This window comes from Neolamprologus brichardi, chromosome 4, assembly GCF_056152115.1.
Source record: "Neolamprologus brichardi isolate AB-2024 chromosome 4, ASM5615211v1, whole genome shotgun sequence".
Lineage (NCBI taxonomy): Eukaryota > Metazoa > Chordata > Actinopteri > Cichliformes > Cichlidae > Neolamprologus > Neolamprologus brichardi.
In genome coordinates, this window is record NC_142107.1 from 12,234,033 (window position 1) to 12,250,013 (window position 15,981).

The 15,981-nt window shown below is 39.0% G+C and overlaps 2 protein-coding genes across 2 annotated transcripts; both read left to right on the plus strand.

Annotated features, from left to right (window-relative positions):
- The first annotated feature begins 319 nt into the window (after window positions 1-319).
- On the plus strand, window positions 320-7,826 carry LOC118454222 (cytochrome P450 2K1-like). Its single transcript, XM_087839828.1, has 9 exons — window positions 320-673; window positions 832-994; window positions 3,484-3,630; window positions 3,754-3,914; window positions 4,318-4,497; window positions 4,603-4,744; window positions 6,253-6,437; window positions 6,540-6,681; window positions 6,773-7,826. Exons 1-9 carry the CDS (start codon window positions 368-370, stop codon window positions 6,958-6,960), a joined length of 1,614 nt encoding a protein of 537 aa, XP_087695954.1. The 5' UTR covers window positions 320-367; the 3' UTR covers window positions 6,961-7,826.
- A 4,171-nt stretch (window positions 7,827-11,997) lies between these two features.
- LOC102799793 (cytochrome P450 2K1-like) lies at window positions 11,998-15,623 on the plus strand. The gene is made up of 9 exons (XM_087839823.1): window positions 11,998-12,335; window positions 12,434-12,596; window positions 12,680-12,829; window positions 13,854-14,014; window positions 14,173-14,352; window positions 14,436-14,577; window positions 14,673-14,857; window positions 14,958-15,099; window positions 15,182-15,623. Exons 1-9 carry the CDS (start codon window positions 12,141-12,143, stop codon window positions 15,367-15,369), a joined length of 1,506 nt encoding a protein of 501 aa, XP_087695949.1. The 5' UTR covers window positions 11,998-12,140; the 3' UTR covers window positions 15,370-15,623.
- The last annotated feature ends 358 nt before the right edge of the window (window positions 15,624-15,981 follow it).

Below are 15,981 nucleotides of genomic sequence, written 5' to 3' on the forward strand. Positions count from 1 at the left end.
AACACACCCACAAAGAAAAAAGGTTTCTTTTTCATACTAAGGTGCAATGGTGACAGTGAGGTTAAAATAAGTAAGGCGTTGTGAAGAAATCGTGATCCCATTCTTGGAAGCACAAAGAAGAGGTGGAAGAACCTAACCTGGATGACTTTTGAGAAGATTAGTCTTTCCCTTTAAAAGTTGCAGGGGATACATATTCCTTCACACTTTGTGTTTCAGTATTCATAGTTTACACTGAGTGTGCACATGTTTATTGACATCAGAGTGTCTGAGAGATACCCTTCTTGGTCTTTTTATCAGTCATTGGAAAAAGCCATGCAGTGTTTAATTTTTGCAAAGGCAGTCAAAATCTAGGAGATTGTAAAGATATATGACAAAGAAAGCCTCCTGCCCCTGCAGTCTGGCACAAAGCAAAGTGTGTTACCTGCAAGGACAGCACAGAGGAGAACCATCAACACCAGAGCAAATGGAACATTTTGGGGATTTTATCTTTTTCATTTTGTTCAGTCCCACCACAATGCTGGGAGCTGTTGTTCTCCTGCTTGTACTTTATCTTGTTTCTATCATTTTCATCTCTAAGGAAAAAAGAAATGAACCCCCAGGACCGAGACCTCTGCCCCTGCTTGGTAACCTGTTGCAATTAGATCTCAAGAGACCCCACAAAACTCTGTGTGAGGTAAGGTAACTCTTCTCAGGAACTGAATTAAAAGAAGCCAGTTTAAACATATTACAATACCTAATGCTATGTTATGGCCCTAGCAGGGTCTCCTGTGAAATGTTAGGGGAACGTAACATGCTATTTAACTATTTTTTTTTTTTTAATGATTCTTCCAGCTTTCAAAGGAATATGGCTCTGTATTTACTCTTTACTTTGGAACCAACAAAGTCGTGGTCCTGGCTGGATATGAGACAGTCAGAGAGGCACTGGTCAACTATGCAGAGGAGTTTGGAGAGCGCAACATCTCCCCGATACTTAATGATGTAAACCAAGGTCATGGTATGATTCTTTTATATTGTGGTTTATTAAGTTTAATTTCATGTTCACAAATCATCCACCCATTCTGTGTGAGCCCAGGGAAATTGCAGGTTTTGTTATTTGTGATCACTAGAGATATAAGAAAACATGATAGAAACAGGCTACACAATTAACAGCATGTTTCCTCATGTTTTGTGAGTTGACCAATATCATGAAGTCCAGGTTTCCTTTCAGTCAGTAAACTAATATTACTAAATAATATTTTAAAGGTTTAGTGGTGCATATTCCTTTGTTCTTGATGTCTGCTATGAGTTAAGTTCTGCTGTTTGTGACAACATTGTGTTGAACTTTGAGTTCAGTTGATAGTTGGCTTATAATAACATTTCACCAATGACACAGTTGGAAACTCCAGATCAAAAGTGATAAAATGACTCTGAAATGCAAAAAAACAAAACAAATAAAGACCTACTGAGTTATGTTTGAAATATTTAAACTAGGGTGATGTTTCTTTGTGAAGAAACTTTAGCACAATAGCACACATCACATTATCTGCTGCCTGCAGACTTATCCATGTTTGAAGGTATTACCACATGATTGGAAAACCTTGGACTGACTTTTCGAGTTGATAACTACAGTCATCTGACCTTTTACCTGATTGCTGATGTTAAAGTAAATTTACCCATGAAAAAAGAAAAAAGATATCCAGGTCTGTTAAACATACTCTTTTCTACCGGTCACAGAGTTTACACTGACCTGTCTGCATTTCAGACCTGTCACTCACTATCATGAACCAAGCATCTAGGAACACACAGGCACAAATGTAATCTTCAAAAAAATAGGTTTTATTATACCCCCAAAAGGACAAGATGATTACAAAAAATTTAAATGACAAAAATAAACTTTTTTTTTTAGAACCAAGACGGCCCATAAAAGAGGTTAACCTAACAACACTACTCAAAAGTCACTTAACAAAACATAACTCAACAAACTGACCTGCCCCAACGAGAAAAAGCTCCAGTTATATAGCAAATGAATAAATCATTATATACCCCAAAGGTGAAAACTAGAGAGATAACAGCTAACCCTCATTTAAGAAGAACCCCATTCCCCCTACATGATCGCAATAGATGGTCCAGTCCATTTTATTGGCTTCTGCATTTAAACCAGCTCCACCCTCAGCCTCCTCTTTCAGCCAAACCAGGAAAGACTGGTGCGGAGGCCAGGTAACTCAGAAAGAACTGAAATATATTTAATATAACACATACCCATATAAAATAACAAACAATGCAAAACAGAGTCTATGCCACCATTTGCACTATAGCTTAGTGCTGTCATGCATTACAACATACTGCGGAGAATGAGAAATACATGCTGAAACACATCGCTGCCAATACATTAAAAATGAGTTTTATTTGATGTATATTTTACACAGCTTCTCAACTGGTAGAAACAGGGCTGTATGTCTCCATTATCTGCAGGTCCATCAGAGTCACTACTCAAAAAATATAATGATTTACACATTACTTATTACTTTTCTTTAAAAAAAATGCAGTATGCCACTTAATTTCCTGCTATATAAACTAATTAATTACACTACTTGTTACATTACCTTCCCGTTACTCTGCAAAATGACATGAAACACAACAATCACATAATTACGGTTACTACTACTACTACTACTGAGACATCAACAAGTAGATAAGGAGGCTTCAGTGCTGCAAGCCTGATTGCTGACCACTGACTCTGTAATCTGTTGAACTTCGGACTCTGGCAGCTGGACTGGGGTTACTGGACAGCTATGATATGACTTTAGATTTTTGGATGTTCAGTCTTTTGCACATTTCTATTGCACAGGTGTGTCTGTACTGTGTACTGACTGTATTGTTCTGTTCTGTCTGGTGTTGCACTGTCTTTGTTTTGTTTTTGGCTATTTTTGCAATTTTGGATATTGCACTTTACGTAGTCCTGTGTTGATTGTCTAAGTCATATGTCGCACCTTGATCTTGGAGGAACGTTTCACTTTGTACTGTACCACTTCACATGGTTGGAATGACAATAAAGCCACGAGACTTGACTTGGATAGCTTTATGTTAGCATGCTGTCTTTCCTCCTCTTGAACACAAACGGAAATCAGTTTATAGTGTGTAAAAAGCAAGTTTGATATCTTTTTCTTTCTATTTGTCTATTGTCCTGCAGATAACTAAAAAGGTGTTATAATGCAAGTAAAGACATAATTGTAATTGTAATGTAATTACTGAATTTTGTAGGATAACACGTTTTAGTACGTTACTGAAAAATCTCATGAGATTACAGTAACGCGTTACTTTGCAACCTGTTTCAAAGTTAACATGTTCACCTAACGGGCAGGGAAAGCAGGTGGAACACGCATCCCTGGGAGGATTGTATCAGGATGTAAAGGGTCACAAAGCAACAAATTAATATGTTAAACCCAACACTGCTTGTAAACTGTAATTAACTGACCCTCTGTTGTAAAATTTTATGTCTTGTAGGGATTCTGTTTGCAAATGGAGAATCATGGAAAGAGCTGAGATATTTTGCCCTCACCACCCTCAAAGACTTTGAGTTCGGCAAAAGACTTTCTCATAAAATCTTGGCAGAGTGTAGCTATCTCATTCAAGTGATCGAAGAGCATAAAGGTATGGAGATAGCATGTATACGCAGTGTTAAAACAAAGACCAATTTAATTTTGCTGAGGTTTGTTTTAATGCTATTAGAATTAATTATTATTGTCTTAATCTTGTCCACATGTTGGGTTACAGGAGAACCATTTGATACAGCACTTCCAATAAATTATGCAACAGCCAATATTATCTTCTCCGTTGTGTACGGATGCAGATTTGACTACAATGACCCGATATTCACAAAAATGGTGAAGCGAGCCAATCATGCCACATGTGTCACAGGTTCTGCATCAGTCCAGGTTTGCTTTTACACCCCCCCCCCCCCCCCCCTTTTATTACTCTGTTTTTTAAAAAAAATGAATGACGTAAAATATTAACAGTGACTATTGTTACCTGTGTGGCATAAACTGAATGGTAAACATCTGATTTTATGTTGAAGCAGACTCTGTCTGTATATCAGTTAACAAATTTATACTTTTGGTGAAATATATTTGGAGTGTTTTACTGTTGTCCATTGAGCCAAACAAAAATATTCACGTCATGATGGGAAGGCAAAATATAAAATAGTGATTGAAAGCATAAAGTGGTCACAAAGATACGGAAAATACCAAATGTATATGTAAAACAATGCATGACGATGGTGCTTTTGTAAAAATGAAAGCATTACTTGAATCTTTACTTTGTTACTGTTTAATTTTACAGCTTTATAACATGTTTCCCCGGCTGTTCAGATGGATTAAAAACCATCAGGTGGTGTTAAAAAATGTTGAGACGACCATCAGAGATGTAACGTATTTAATTACGTACCTGAAAGAGACACTGGACCCTGACATGTGCCAAGGGTTTGTGGACTGTTTTTTGATTTGGAAGCAGAAAGAGGAAGTAAGACAGCATGTTTTGTCTTTTCTAACATTTTAAGTGGCTCAGTGTTCAAAACAGTGTTTCAGTTTTGTTATTATACCTTTTCTTTTTCATTTTTTTTTTTAGGAATTTGGTATTGACGATTCTCACTACAGTGAGGAGAACTTGATATTCACAGTGATTGACCTGTTTGTTGCTGGTACTGACACCACAGCAGCCACACTGAGATGGGGTTTGCTGTTAATGGCTAAATATCCACACATACAGGGTAAGGAGGTAGAACTCTCCTCCAGAAATTTCATTTCTGTTTTCATAAAGCCCCTCAGCCATTAGAAAATTGAATATTTTCAAGATAGATGTCGACAAAGGCAAAAAAATACCTTTCATCAAGGTATTTCATGCATGCATGTTTAGCCACAGCTCTTTGTCTTATGGTTTCCATACTACAGACTTAATGGCAGGATAGTGTTGGTTAAAGTTTAATGTTCAGCTCAGGTAAGTACAACAAGGAACTCAACAACAGGACCAAACACACCACTCAAAAACTATGGTTAATTTTCTAGAACTTCATTTCCTTTCCAGTAGGTGGAGGGTTAGGGTTTCCTAAAGCTAAAACTTAAGCTTCCAACAGTGTGAGAGTGGAACAGGCAGGTGTCCTTAAGAATGAGCAGGCTCTTGCACTGGGAGTTGCACTCTCCAGTGCAGGATGATGGATAGGGTTGATAGTCTTTTAGCTTACTTACCTGGAAAACCTAAGTGGCCTGAGCAGTAGTACTTCACTGAGAAGTCAACAATCTGGCAATGAGAGGAAAAAGGAGCTGGGGTTAGCAGTAAGTATCCACTGATTTCCGTACCTCTGGCAGTATTTCAGTTTCTTCAGTCTTTGTTCTATGCATTTACCTTATAGTATAAACTCTTCAGTTAAGAGGTTGTAAGAAGATAATACATTTCTAATATGAAATCTTTTGTTAAACTTTCAGTAAATGTTTATTGGAGCCTGCTTTGACAAAGATACAGCTCTTGAGTCTTTTTCAGCCTTTACAGATCCTGATTTTAAATTTAAATTCTTCTTAGTGGGGGAAAAAAACACACCCGGTTTTTCTATATTGGGACTATCATAATGTGTTGGGCCAGACTCAAACGCAGAACTTGTGCAAGTTAAGTGATTTCATTTACAGTGACGATGAATTGTGCTATTCACAAAGTCTTTTAGCTAGTCACAGTTCAAGATCTCTTATTTACAAAGTCCAACAAGGGAGGTGATTCCAAACTTCAAGAGCTGAAGGGTTTCCACAGGAAATATGAGTTAGAAATCTTTGTACACACCCCACTATTTATTTGTAAAAAATGTTAGGAATCATGTATGATTTTCGTTCCACTTCTCACGTGTACACCACTTTGTACTGTCTTTCATGTGAAATTCCAATAAAATCGATTCATGTTTGTGGCTGTAATGTGACAAAATGTGGAAAAGTTCAAGGGGGCCGAATACTTTTGCAAGCCACTGTAATACGGCAGTCTGCTCCTGAACTCTGTTTGTACTCATGATGGAGAGTTTGACTGTCCCACTCTGAGCTTGTGTCTCCTAGAGACCTCTTCCTGTTAAAAGGGAGTTCTTTCTCCCCACTACCACCAATAACTTGTTCATAGTGGATGGTCTGATCTTTGGGTTTTGCTCTGTAATATTGTAAGGGTTTTGTGTTATAATATAAAGTGATCATTGGTAATATGTGGCAAAATGAATGCAGACAAAACCTATCTATTTTGTGTCTACAGAGCAGGTCCATGAGGAGCTGAGACATGTAGTAGGAAGCCGAAAAGTCAGCGTTGATGATAGGAAAAACCTGCCGTACACTGATGCAGTCATTCACGAGATCCAGAGACTGGCTAATATTCTACCTGTATGTCTTCCTCACCAAACTAGCCGAGATGTCACCTTCCAGGGATACTTTATCAAAAAGGTCAACTGCTCATCCACAAAAAATACCCTTTAATAGATACTTTGATTCACCTCTGATAACTTGAATCGCGCATCTATGTTAAATGTGCTCTTTTGCTTACAGGGAACTATTGTATTTCCCCTTCTTACTTCCGTCCTGTACGATGAGAGTGAATGGGAGAGCCCACACAGTTTTAACCCTTCTCATTTCCTGGATAAGGAAGGTAAATTTGTCAGGAGAGATGCCTTCATGCCCTTTTCTGCAGGTATGACAACTTTATCAGGCTTTTGTCAAGAAAATTTGCACTTGCACAGACATGACTCGGTTAAATAAGCGTAAACTCTTTGCATTTGCAGGTCGCAGGATGTGTCTCGGAGAAGGTCTGGCTAAGATGGAGCTCTTCCTCTTCTTCACCTCCCTCGTTCAGCGCTTTTGCTTCACTCCTCCACCTGGAATTACAGAGGATGAACTGGATCTCACACCAGCTGTGGGATTCACCACCCCTCCTTTATCTCATATGCTGTGTGCTGTCAGTCGCCAGTGAGCGAGGGCTTAAGCAGGGCTTCTCCTAAGACCCGAACTCTTCCATCGCATGCATTTTTAATTTCTCTTTGATATTTGGGCATATTGGGACCCGATGAATGTAAAAACAAAGAATTACCAGATTTTGTTTTTACCTCATTTTTGTTTCTAAGAAAAATGAGAGCCACATATGAGGATATTCGTTTAAAATTTCGATAGAACAGTAGCAGTATAATGTCCTCGTAAGTTGATATCAGGCGCTTGTAGAGCAAAATTGAGTATTTTGGTCTAAATAACCCAAAATGTGATGTCCACATATGTGGACGCCAGGTTCTAGGAGGTTAAAGTGAATGCCTGCGGCATGCAGAAGGATCATTTTTCAGCCACCATCAGCAGATGTCACGATCCTCAACACCTGGATTGTTGAGCAAAAGCAGATGTTGTGAGATAAAAGGAGAAACATGTATTTCAGTCCTTCACATTAAAGCAAATATAACTGTATTAACAGGAATGAGTGGTGTTCTTTAGAGATGGGAAAAACTGGTCTAATTTTTTGCTTGAATTTGCTGTTTTTCTATCAGTTTTTCTATTTTCTATTAATATCTATTAAATCAGAAAGAAAATGTTCCTTAAGAAATACCAAAAATATATAAAATGCCACATCATGTTACAGAAAGACAAAGCATCTCATAATATGATAACATTTGAAATCAATTCAATTCTGTTTACTGTGAATTCAAAAGTTGTAATATTTAAACCTGATCAGATTTGGTTTAACATAGGTTGGCATCTCCATTTAGCTTATTCCTTTGCACATGTAAACAACAATTTTCAGACTGATGTATTATTTTGGTTTGGAAAAGAAGAAACTGAACTTTCCTTCGTCTGTCTGTAATGAGCACAGTGGCTGGCTAGCTCTCTTTCCTTATTAAACCAGCCAAGATTTGAGTTTCCAGGGAAACTTTATCGCTCAGGTTAACTGCTGCAGTTTCACTACTTGACAATAAAATCTTGCTCTCTTTTTCCCCCCGCCTCTCCGGTTTGGTTCTTTTGCCATCAGAATTATTGTCTAAAGGCAAAGAAAGATGCCCAACAGATTTACTTTACCAAATGGACCATCCCTGCCTTGCCCTATTGGTCTATTTGATTCACCTTTGCTTTTATTGTTTATTTTATTTTATTTTCACTTGCTAAATACGGGACAGATTTGACTGGGGAAAAGAAAGGAGAGAAAGAAAGAGGGAAAGAAAAACAGCGGGGAAGAGGGACGGGGATAAAGGGCAAAAAACAAAAACCAACAAAATAAGCAGACAAAAAATACATATATCAATCGCCTGGATCACCTGTTGAGAAAGAAAAAAGAGAAAACAAGCAAAAAACCAGCACAATATAATAAACAACATCATCGCGATGATCTATGTGAATATAACAGTAAATACTAAATATTGAATATTATTGTGCAGCACGTAATATCGACAGCGCACAGTGTGCTTTGAGGTAGGCGCCAAAAAGGGTGTAGTTTGTGTATGTGAGCACCCGTGTGTACACCTGTGAACATGAGCGTGCTTGTATTTAAAAGTTTCCTTCATGTAATGATCTGCTAGAGGGTGTGAGGAGCCATAGCCCCGTCCTCCAGGGCATGAAGCAGGTATGGAGGAGATCCAGGCCGAAGGGGCCCGAGCAATGCACCAATGTCTGAGGGTATCTGCCACTGGCAGGGGGAGTGGTGTGGGAGATAGGCCTCCATACCTTGGAGGGCCTGAGATGTCCCTAGAGAGGTGGCGTCTGATACACAACCTGACATATAGACACAGACAAACAGGCACACACAGATACAGACATCCATTCCCACCCTCGTGTTCTCATATGTAATTACTCAGCACTCACCCAACGTGGAGACAGACACAAATAGACACTGCACAATCACACTCCCCAAGCGTACTGTATACCCCAGGTCTAGGTACCCTTGCACCTGGAGGGGGAAACTGCACCCAAACCTAGGTAGTGTTAGCCTCCTCCCTGGGGTGGAGAGAAGCAGACCGCCCCGACTCCGCAGCAGCAGGTAGGCCCCACATTCCAGACCCCAATCAGACGGCCAACTCCTCCTTCAGGGAGGCAGCTGGAGATGGGGAGGGAAGGAAGGGAGGGGCAAGTGGCCCCTCCCTGGGGCCAGCTCCCTCGCTGACCCCAGTAGGCACCCCCATACTCTGCAACCCACCAAGGCAAGGGGGTCCAGGCCCATCCGGACCGGGGCCCAGTTCAGCAGTGCCGCCTGGCCCCACAGAGCCCGGGACAGCCCACCCGACCCCACCACAGAGAAAACTGCGCCACAGAGAAAACCCACCCCGTCATCCACTCATCTTCCAGACTACACAAAACAATAGACACCCAGGCTGAGTTCTTCCTCCACCTCTCCTATATCTCCCCCACCTGCAGAGTGAGTTCCTGGAGTTGTTGTACTATACATATTGTACTATATTTTCTATTTCCATGGACTGTTATGGAATAATTTTATATTGTTCTGGGTTTAATATTTATAAAAAAGAGCTCTATCATGTTATTTGAATACTGTAAATACATTTGGACAAAGTAACTCTTCTAATGGCCTTTCATTTTCGTCACTTTGGGTATTTTGTGTTTAAAAATAATATGGTTAAGAAAAAATTCCAAACACATTGACATAAATGTTTAAAGTATTAAAGATGGAAAAAGTGTTTTTAATCTACTTTTGAATTATGATTTTGTAAATGGCTATTAATAACTATGTTTCAGGAAAATAAAATGACAAATTCTTGGCATCAAACTAGAATTTAATGTATAAAATATCAGATAAAATATCTGATATTAGGCCAAAATGAAATTGCCAAATCAATAAAAAATCGATTTAGCTAAACTTACAAATGCGTCTTTTACATTTGCAGATCATTCCAGACAAACGTCGAGTTGGGGTTAAATTTTCTCTTGAAATAAATAAATAAAGTGAAACTTCTGGTATTAAAATTCCTCACGACACCGTTCAGCCCAGCCAGTTTTTATTCTCTGCTGAAATAAAGAAAAGGCAGAGATCAAATTTCTGATGTTGAAAAGGGACATGGTATACAATTATAGCCCTTGTGAGTGTTCTTTGTGTTGTTTTCTTTCCTGTCGCCCTTTTGAATCTATGAATCATTAAAATGAGTACATCCAGACAAAACAAGTGCATTCCATTTTTTTTTTTAGATTACCCTTACTGTCTCGGAATTTATCTTGGACAAATGTTGAAAACACATCACATAAGATAACACACACACACACGCAAGCCCGTTCAGCTGTCTTAGTGAGGATCTTCATTTACATAATAGTTTCCCTAGCCTTTTTGAGAAACAAAAAGGCCTTCAAACTTGTGAGGACCGGTGAGTGTGTCCTCACAAGTGACTGTTGGTTCTCACAAGTATAGTAGAATGCAGATTTTGGTCCTCACAAAGATAGCTAGACAGGAACATGCACACACACACACACACACACACACATTTTACCTATTGCCATTGAAATATTTGCTTGATAATACCGCTGGAGAAAATTTACACCTATTTAACTTACAGTTTGGTACCCTATACTTTTTTTGAACAGGTTTAAAACATTTACGTTTTTCTTCTTCTCTATTTGCAATTTTGTTAAATAAATGGTTAAAAAACCCCAAATCATTCTATTTTTAGAACAGTTTTTCTTCTATCAGCTATTTATTTGTAGATGCTGTGTTAAACAGGGTAGAATATTTGCTTATCCAAATAAGAGTGCCATTAATTCCTTGCGATCTATGGATTGATAATAACTCACAGCGTGACTGGTGAGTTTGGTCTAGTCCAGGGGTCAGCAACCTTTAACACCCAAAGAGCCATTTGGACCCGGTTTCGACGCAAAAGAAAACACTGGGAGCCGCAAATACTTTTTGACATCTAAAATGAAGATAACACTGTATATATTGTTTTTTACCTTTATGCTTTGTGTGAACAACGAAGGTGTGTTGCTTATGAAATCCATGAAGTGCTACAGAGAAAATTAAATTTTATGTAATTGTGTTAATTATGTAATTAACACATTTTGAACTCTTAAAGAAATATAACCAAAGGAAAGACACCCAGCTGAAATAAAATGATCCATGTAGCAAACAACAACTGTTGTGAGTTGCCACCCTTATATCGCCTTTGGGCTTGTGGAGCCTTGACCTGACTTTTAAAAAATAATTGGAAAAAAAGCACTATGCTGCTAAAAGATGAAAAATAGATATTTGCAAAATTCTGCCTAAATATGTATTTTATGTGTGAGGCGGGGCGTGGTCTGCAGCGCCGCTGCAGGAGAGGCCAACGCAGCTGAGCGGCACCCACAATCACGCCTCGCCGCCTTAACGTCTGTGCTATCTATGCTGTTGTGTTGGTGTGTGTCGGGCTGTGAGCTGCAAAGCTACAGCCGGCTGTATACGTACAGCAACCGTGTGTGTAAAGTGTTCAATAAAGAGATGCTGAAAAATGTTCATGGAAACATCGTCGGGTCTGCTGTGATATGTTTACAATGGGACTTCTACTCCTGAACCTCTGCGCACAGCATCTGCAGATCGGAGCTGTACGAAGTCACTTTCATCTTTACACAGGACTGTAAGCTGTCATCTGTGAGGCGTGAGCGGTTTTTGTTTTTAACATAGTTCACGGTGGAGAACAGCTGCTGACATAATGTGGATCCGAAGATCCATAATTGGCCTACCTGGAATTGAAAGTCTCGATAAATGCACGGCATTTTGGTGGGTACACCGGCTTCCACGAGTGTGACGCTTATTTTGAGCGAGGAAAAAATAATAGTATATAATTTTATTTTTATATTTCAATATCACAATAATCTTCCAATTTAGAACTACAAGTTAAAAAAGAACTAACACAAATAAAATACACTTCAGCTAAATACTTCTAATTTATTTTCCCAAATCACGGGGAGCCGCACTATAAGGACTAAAGAGCCGCATGCGGCTCCGGAGCCGCAGGTTGCTGACCCCTGGTCTAGTCTGTAACGTCACCTGCGTTAGTGTGGGGCAAAATTTGCAAAACAGGAAATTCTTGTTCTGACATGCCGACTTGCTGCCAGGCGTTTCAGTGGGGAGTGCTTTACACTCAGTGTTAGAACACTTGTGAAAGTGTTTGTTTCTGAAAAGCAGAAAAGGAAGCTTCCAGGATCATGTTTGAAGAGCTTTTTAAGTCCTCCACTTCCGTTTTGCTTTTGGGGGTCATCATTGGCCTGTTGATCATTCAGATTCTTTTATCCAGCTTCAGCTCTAAAGAAAGGAGAGAGCCTCCAGGACCCAGACCTTTTCTTCTGCTCGGCAACCTGCTGCAGGTCGATCTCAAGAGGCTCGACAAATCTCTCTTTGATGTGAGAAACTCTTTGTTTACAGTTTTTTGACTTTGTTGAGTTTGTCAGTGTTATTTAGGATTATGAGTCTCACCTATGTGCACATGATTTCTGTTCAGCTTTCTAAAACATATGGACCAGTGTTTACAGTCTACTTTGGACTGAAGAAGGTCATAGTCATAGCAGGTTACAGGACAGTCAAACAGGCTCTAGTAAACCATGCTGAAGAGTTTGGAAACAGAGAAGTCACGCCCATCTTCTATGACTTTAACAAAGGACATGGTAAGAAAATCCTCTTTGAGTTAGTGACTTTATTTATTTTCTCATTTTCTTCTTGTTAAAAAGTCAGTTTTATCTGCTTCCAGGAATACTATTTTCCAATGGTGACTCGTGGAAGGAAATGAGGCGCTTTGCTTTAAGTACCCTGAAAGATTTTGGAATGGGCAAGAGGATTAGTGAGGGAAAAATCATTGAGGAATGTCACTATCTGATCCAAGAATTCGAGCAGCATCAAGGTAACATGAGCTCTACTGAACAATTTGACAAGTTCAAACACAATCACATAGGTTAAACAAGTGACTCAATAAACAAAATACTTAGTAACTTTAGCAGAGAGCAACATAAATATACTTACGGCCATTTCATTAGGTACACTATGCTTTTAGCCGATTTAGCAATTAAAAAAAAAAAATTGGTACTAGTGGTCCCAAAGTGTGCAATGAAAATACGCCACTACACAAACCACCAGCATGATGGATCCATGCTTTCATGCAGTTTACACCAAATTCCGACCATACCATCCAAAGGTCACGACACAAATCCACACTCATTAGCCCAGGCAACATTTTTCCAGTCTTCTCTTGCTCAATTTTGGTGTGTCTGTGCAATCTGTAGCCTTAGTTTCCTGTTCTTGTCTGACAGGAGTGACACCCTGTGTGCCCATCTCTCACTGTTAGCCCATCTGATTCAATGTTCAACATGTTGTGCATTCAGAGATGCTCTTCTGCATACCTTGTTTGCAACACGTGGCTTTGTGAGTTACCATTGCCCACCTCTTAACAGTTTGAGAACTGTTGTTTGCTGGATTTTCTCTTTTTTTGACAATTTTTTGTAAACCCTTGAGTAAGTTTTGTTGGAAAATCAGAGTAAAAACGTCATCCTTCATCCTCATTCTGATGCTCATTTTGAACCTCAGCAGGTCTTCTTCACCATGTCTACATGCTTAAATGACAGTGAGATTGTTGTGTTGACAAGCAGTTGTACAGGTGTGCCCAATAAAATGGTCAGTGAGTGGATATTAACATTATCTTGTTCAACTAACAATACATTTACATTTTTGGCTTATGATGTCTAACACTTCACAACAATCCTAGTTTAGTTTTTTTTTAAAAAAGTAACCTTAACACTGAGTCAGAACAGCCAGTATGACATTAATGCTACATTATCTCAAAGTGAGTCTAAACTGAGGTATTTATAATGTGTGGCAGTTCATTATATATTTTATATCTAATTATTATTTATAACTATTTTTTATTACAGGGAAAGCCTTCAACAATAGGCAGACACTACTTTATGCTGCTTCAAACATTATATCAGCTATAATGTTTGGAAAGAGGTTTGAATACAAAGATCCAGTCTTCCAAGCTATGGTGGAAAGAGACAATGAGACCATCCGTCTGACGGGATCAGCTTCCCTTCAGGTACTTATATAAATTCATGCTGACATGGAAAATCAGCACAGATATACATTTCTTCTGAAATTAGAAATTGTAAGATTTAAATGAGGCTCAACTGAGGCTCATGATTTTCATAGTTATGTTTTCTGGCTATAATTTATTTGTATTGGTCACTCAAACAGATATACAACATAGTTCCGTGGCTGGGTCCTTTTCTTAAAGACTGGAGGGATTTGATGAAAAATGTTGAAGACAACAAGGCGGACATGAAAAGGATCATAGGAAACCTTAAAGAGACTTTCAACCCTGAGCTGTGCAGATGCTTTGTTGATGCGTTTCTGATTCACAGGCAAAAACTGGAGGTGAGGTATCAGCGGTCACTCCACTCCTATACTGTTAATGTTGTTCATTAACGGCATTTACTCTTCTCCATATGTCGTGCTAGGAGTCTGGAATCAAGGATTCACACTATCATGATGATAACCTGCTCTACAGTGTGATAAATCTGTTTGCAGCTGGAACCGATACCACAGGAAATACACTTCAGTGGTGTCTGCTGTACATGGCCAAGTACCCTCATATCCAAGGTGCAGAAATTCCTCGCCAGGCTTGTTTCAATTTACATGAACTCAATTTTTTTTTACATGTTGTCAAATTTGATTTATATTTCATTTACATGCAGATCAGGTTCTGGGAGAGCTGAACAGGGTGGTTGGAAATCGACAAGTTTGTGTCAAGGACAGAAAGAACCTGCCGTACACTGACGCTGTTATCTATGAGTCACAAAGACTCAGCAACATTGTTCCCATGGCTATTCCTCACAGAACCAGCAGAGATGTTTCCCTTCATGGCTATTTTATCAAAGAGGTTTTCTGCTAACATTTATTCCAATGAACAGAAATTATTTTTTCTTTCTTTGTTATATATTAACTTACATTTTGAACATTATGCTTTTCTTCTGCTACAGGGAACTACTGTCTTTCCCCTTCTCACTTCAGTCCTATACGATGAGAGTGAATGGGAGAACCCGTTTACTTTTAACCCTTCTCATTTCCTTGATCAGGAGGGTAAATTTGTCAGGAGAGATGCTTTCATGCCATTTTCTGCAGGTGCCATTAAAAAAAATAAATAAATAAACAAATATTTTATGCTTGCATATACCTAAGACCATTTTCACCTCTGTCCTTGCAGGACGCAGGGTGTGTCTCGGAGAAGGTCTGGCCAGAATGGAGATCTTCCTGTTCTTCACGTCTCTCCTTCAGCACTTTCGATTCACGCCCCCTCCTGGAGTTTCAGAGGATGAACTGGACCTGACACCAGTTGTGGGCCTCACACTCTCTCCTTCACCTCAGAAGCTGTGTGCTGTCAGACACCAATGAAAAAGAACCAGAAACTTTTGATAACTATGTGTTTTTCTTATGAATTGGCATTAGCCTATAGAGTGAAGTACCTGTAAATCTAATGCACAGTGATGGTATTCTATGTACTGACATCTACTTTAGTCTACATATCCTACTTGATTAATCTTTTCTAATGACAAATTAAGACCAATAAAAAGACTACTGCTTTCAAAACAGTCTTTTTATTGGTCTCAATATATCTACGCTTATGTTTGTATTGTAAATAAAGTAAATCCATGCTAACACATACACAGTGTTTAACTACTGAATGACACATATTTTGCAGAAACAGGTTATGCAGAAATGTTGCCATGGCAATATTGCTGAAAGATTGCATCAAGCCTCTGATTTAGGCCAAAATTTACTACAGTTACAGAATAGCAGCCTATTATTGCTCAAATCAGCACATTTCAGCTGGGGCCCTACCTGTGTCTGCAGAAGTTCCCCTGCCACTGTTTACTTAAATTACAGAGCCCTGACCATGTTTTTCTCATGACTTTAACTCCAATCCAACAAGCAGAAATGAAGACCACACTAATTCAGAGTTCAGACATTTAAACTGTATCAGTCTTTGTTATAGTGTTCGCTTAC

What these genes read in the sequence shown, in the direction of transcription:
- LOC118454222 (XM_087839828.1), top strand. Translation starts at nt 368, where the DNA reads ATGACAAAGAAAGCCTCCTGCCCCTGCAGTCTGGCACAAAGCAAAGTG. An exon ending in AGTGATCGAAGAGCATAAAG is followed by an intron (nt 3,631 to 3,753) that starts GTATGGAGATAG and finishes GTTGGGTTACAG; the next exon opens with GAGAACCATTTGATACAGCA. An exon ending in TTTGGAAGCAGAAAGAGGAA is followed by an intron (nt 4,498 to 4,602) that starts GTAAGACAGCAT and finishes TTTTTTTTTTAG; the next exon opens with GAATTTGGTATTGACGATTC.
- LOC102799793 (XM_087839823.1), top strand. Translation starts at nt 12,141, where the DNA reads ATGTTTGAAGAGCTTTTTAAGTCCTCCACTTCCGTTTTGCTTTTGGGG. An exon ending in TGACTTTAACAAAGGACATG is followed by an intron (nt 12,597 to 12,679) that starts GTAAGAAAATCC and finishes ATCTGCTTCCAG; the next exon opens with GAATACTATTTTCCAATGGT. An exon ending in TTCACAGGCAAAAACTGGAG is followed by an intron (nt 14,353 to 14,435) that starts GTGAGGTATCAG and finishes ATGTCGTGCTAG; the next exon opens with GAGTCTGGAATCAAGGATTC.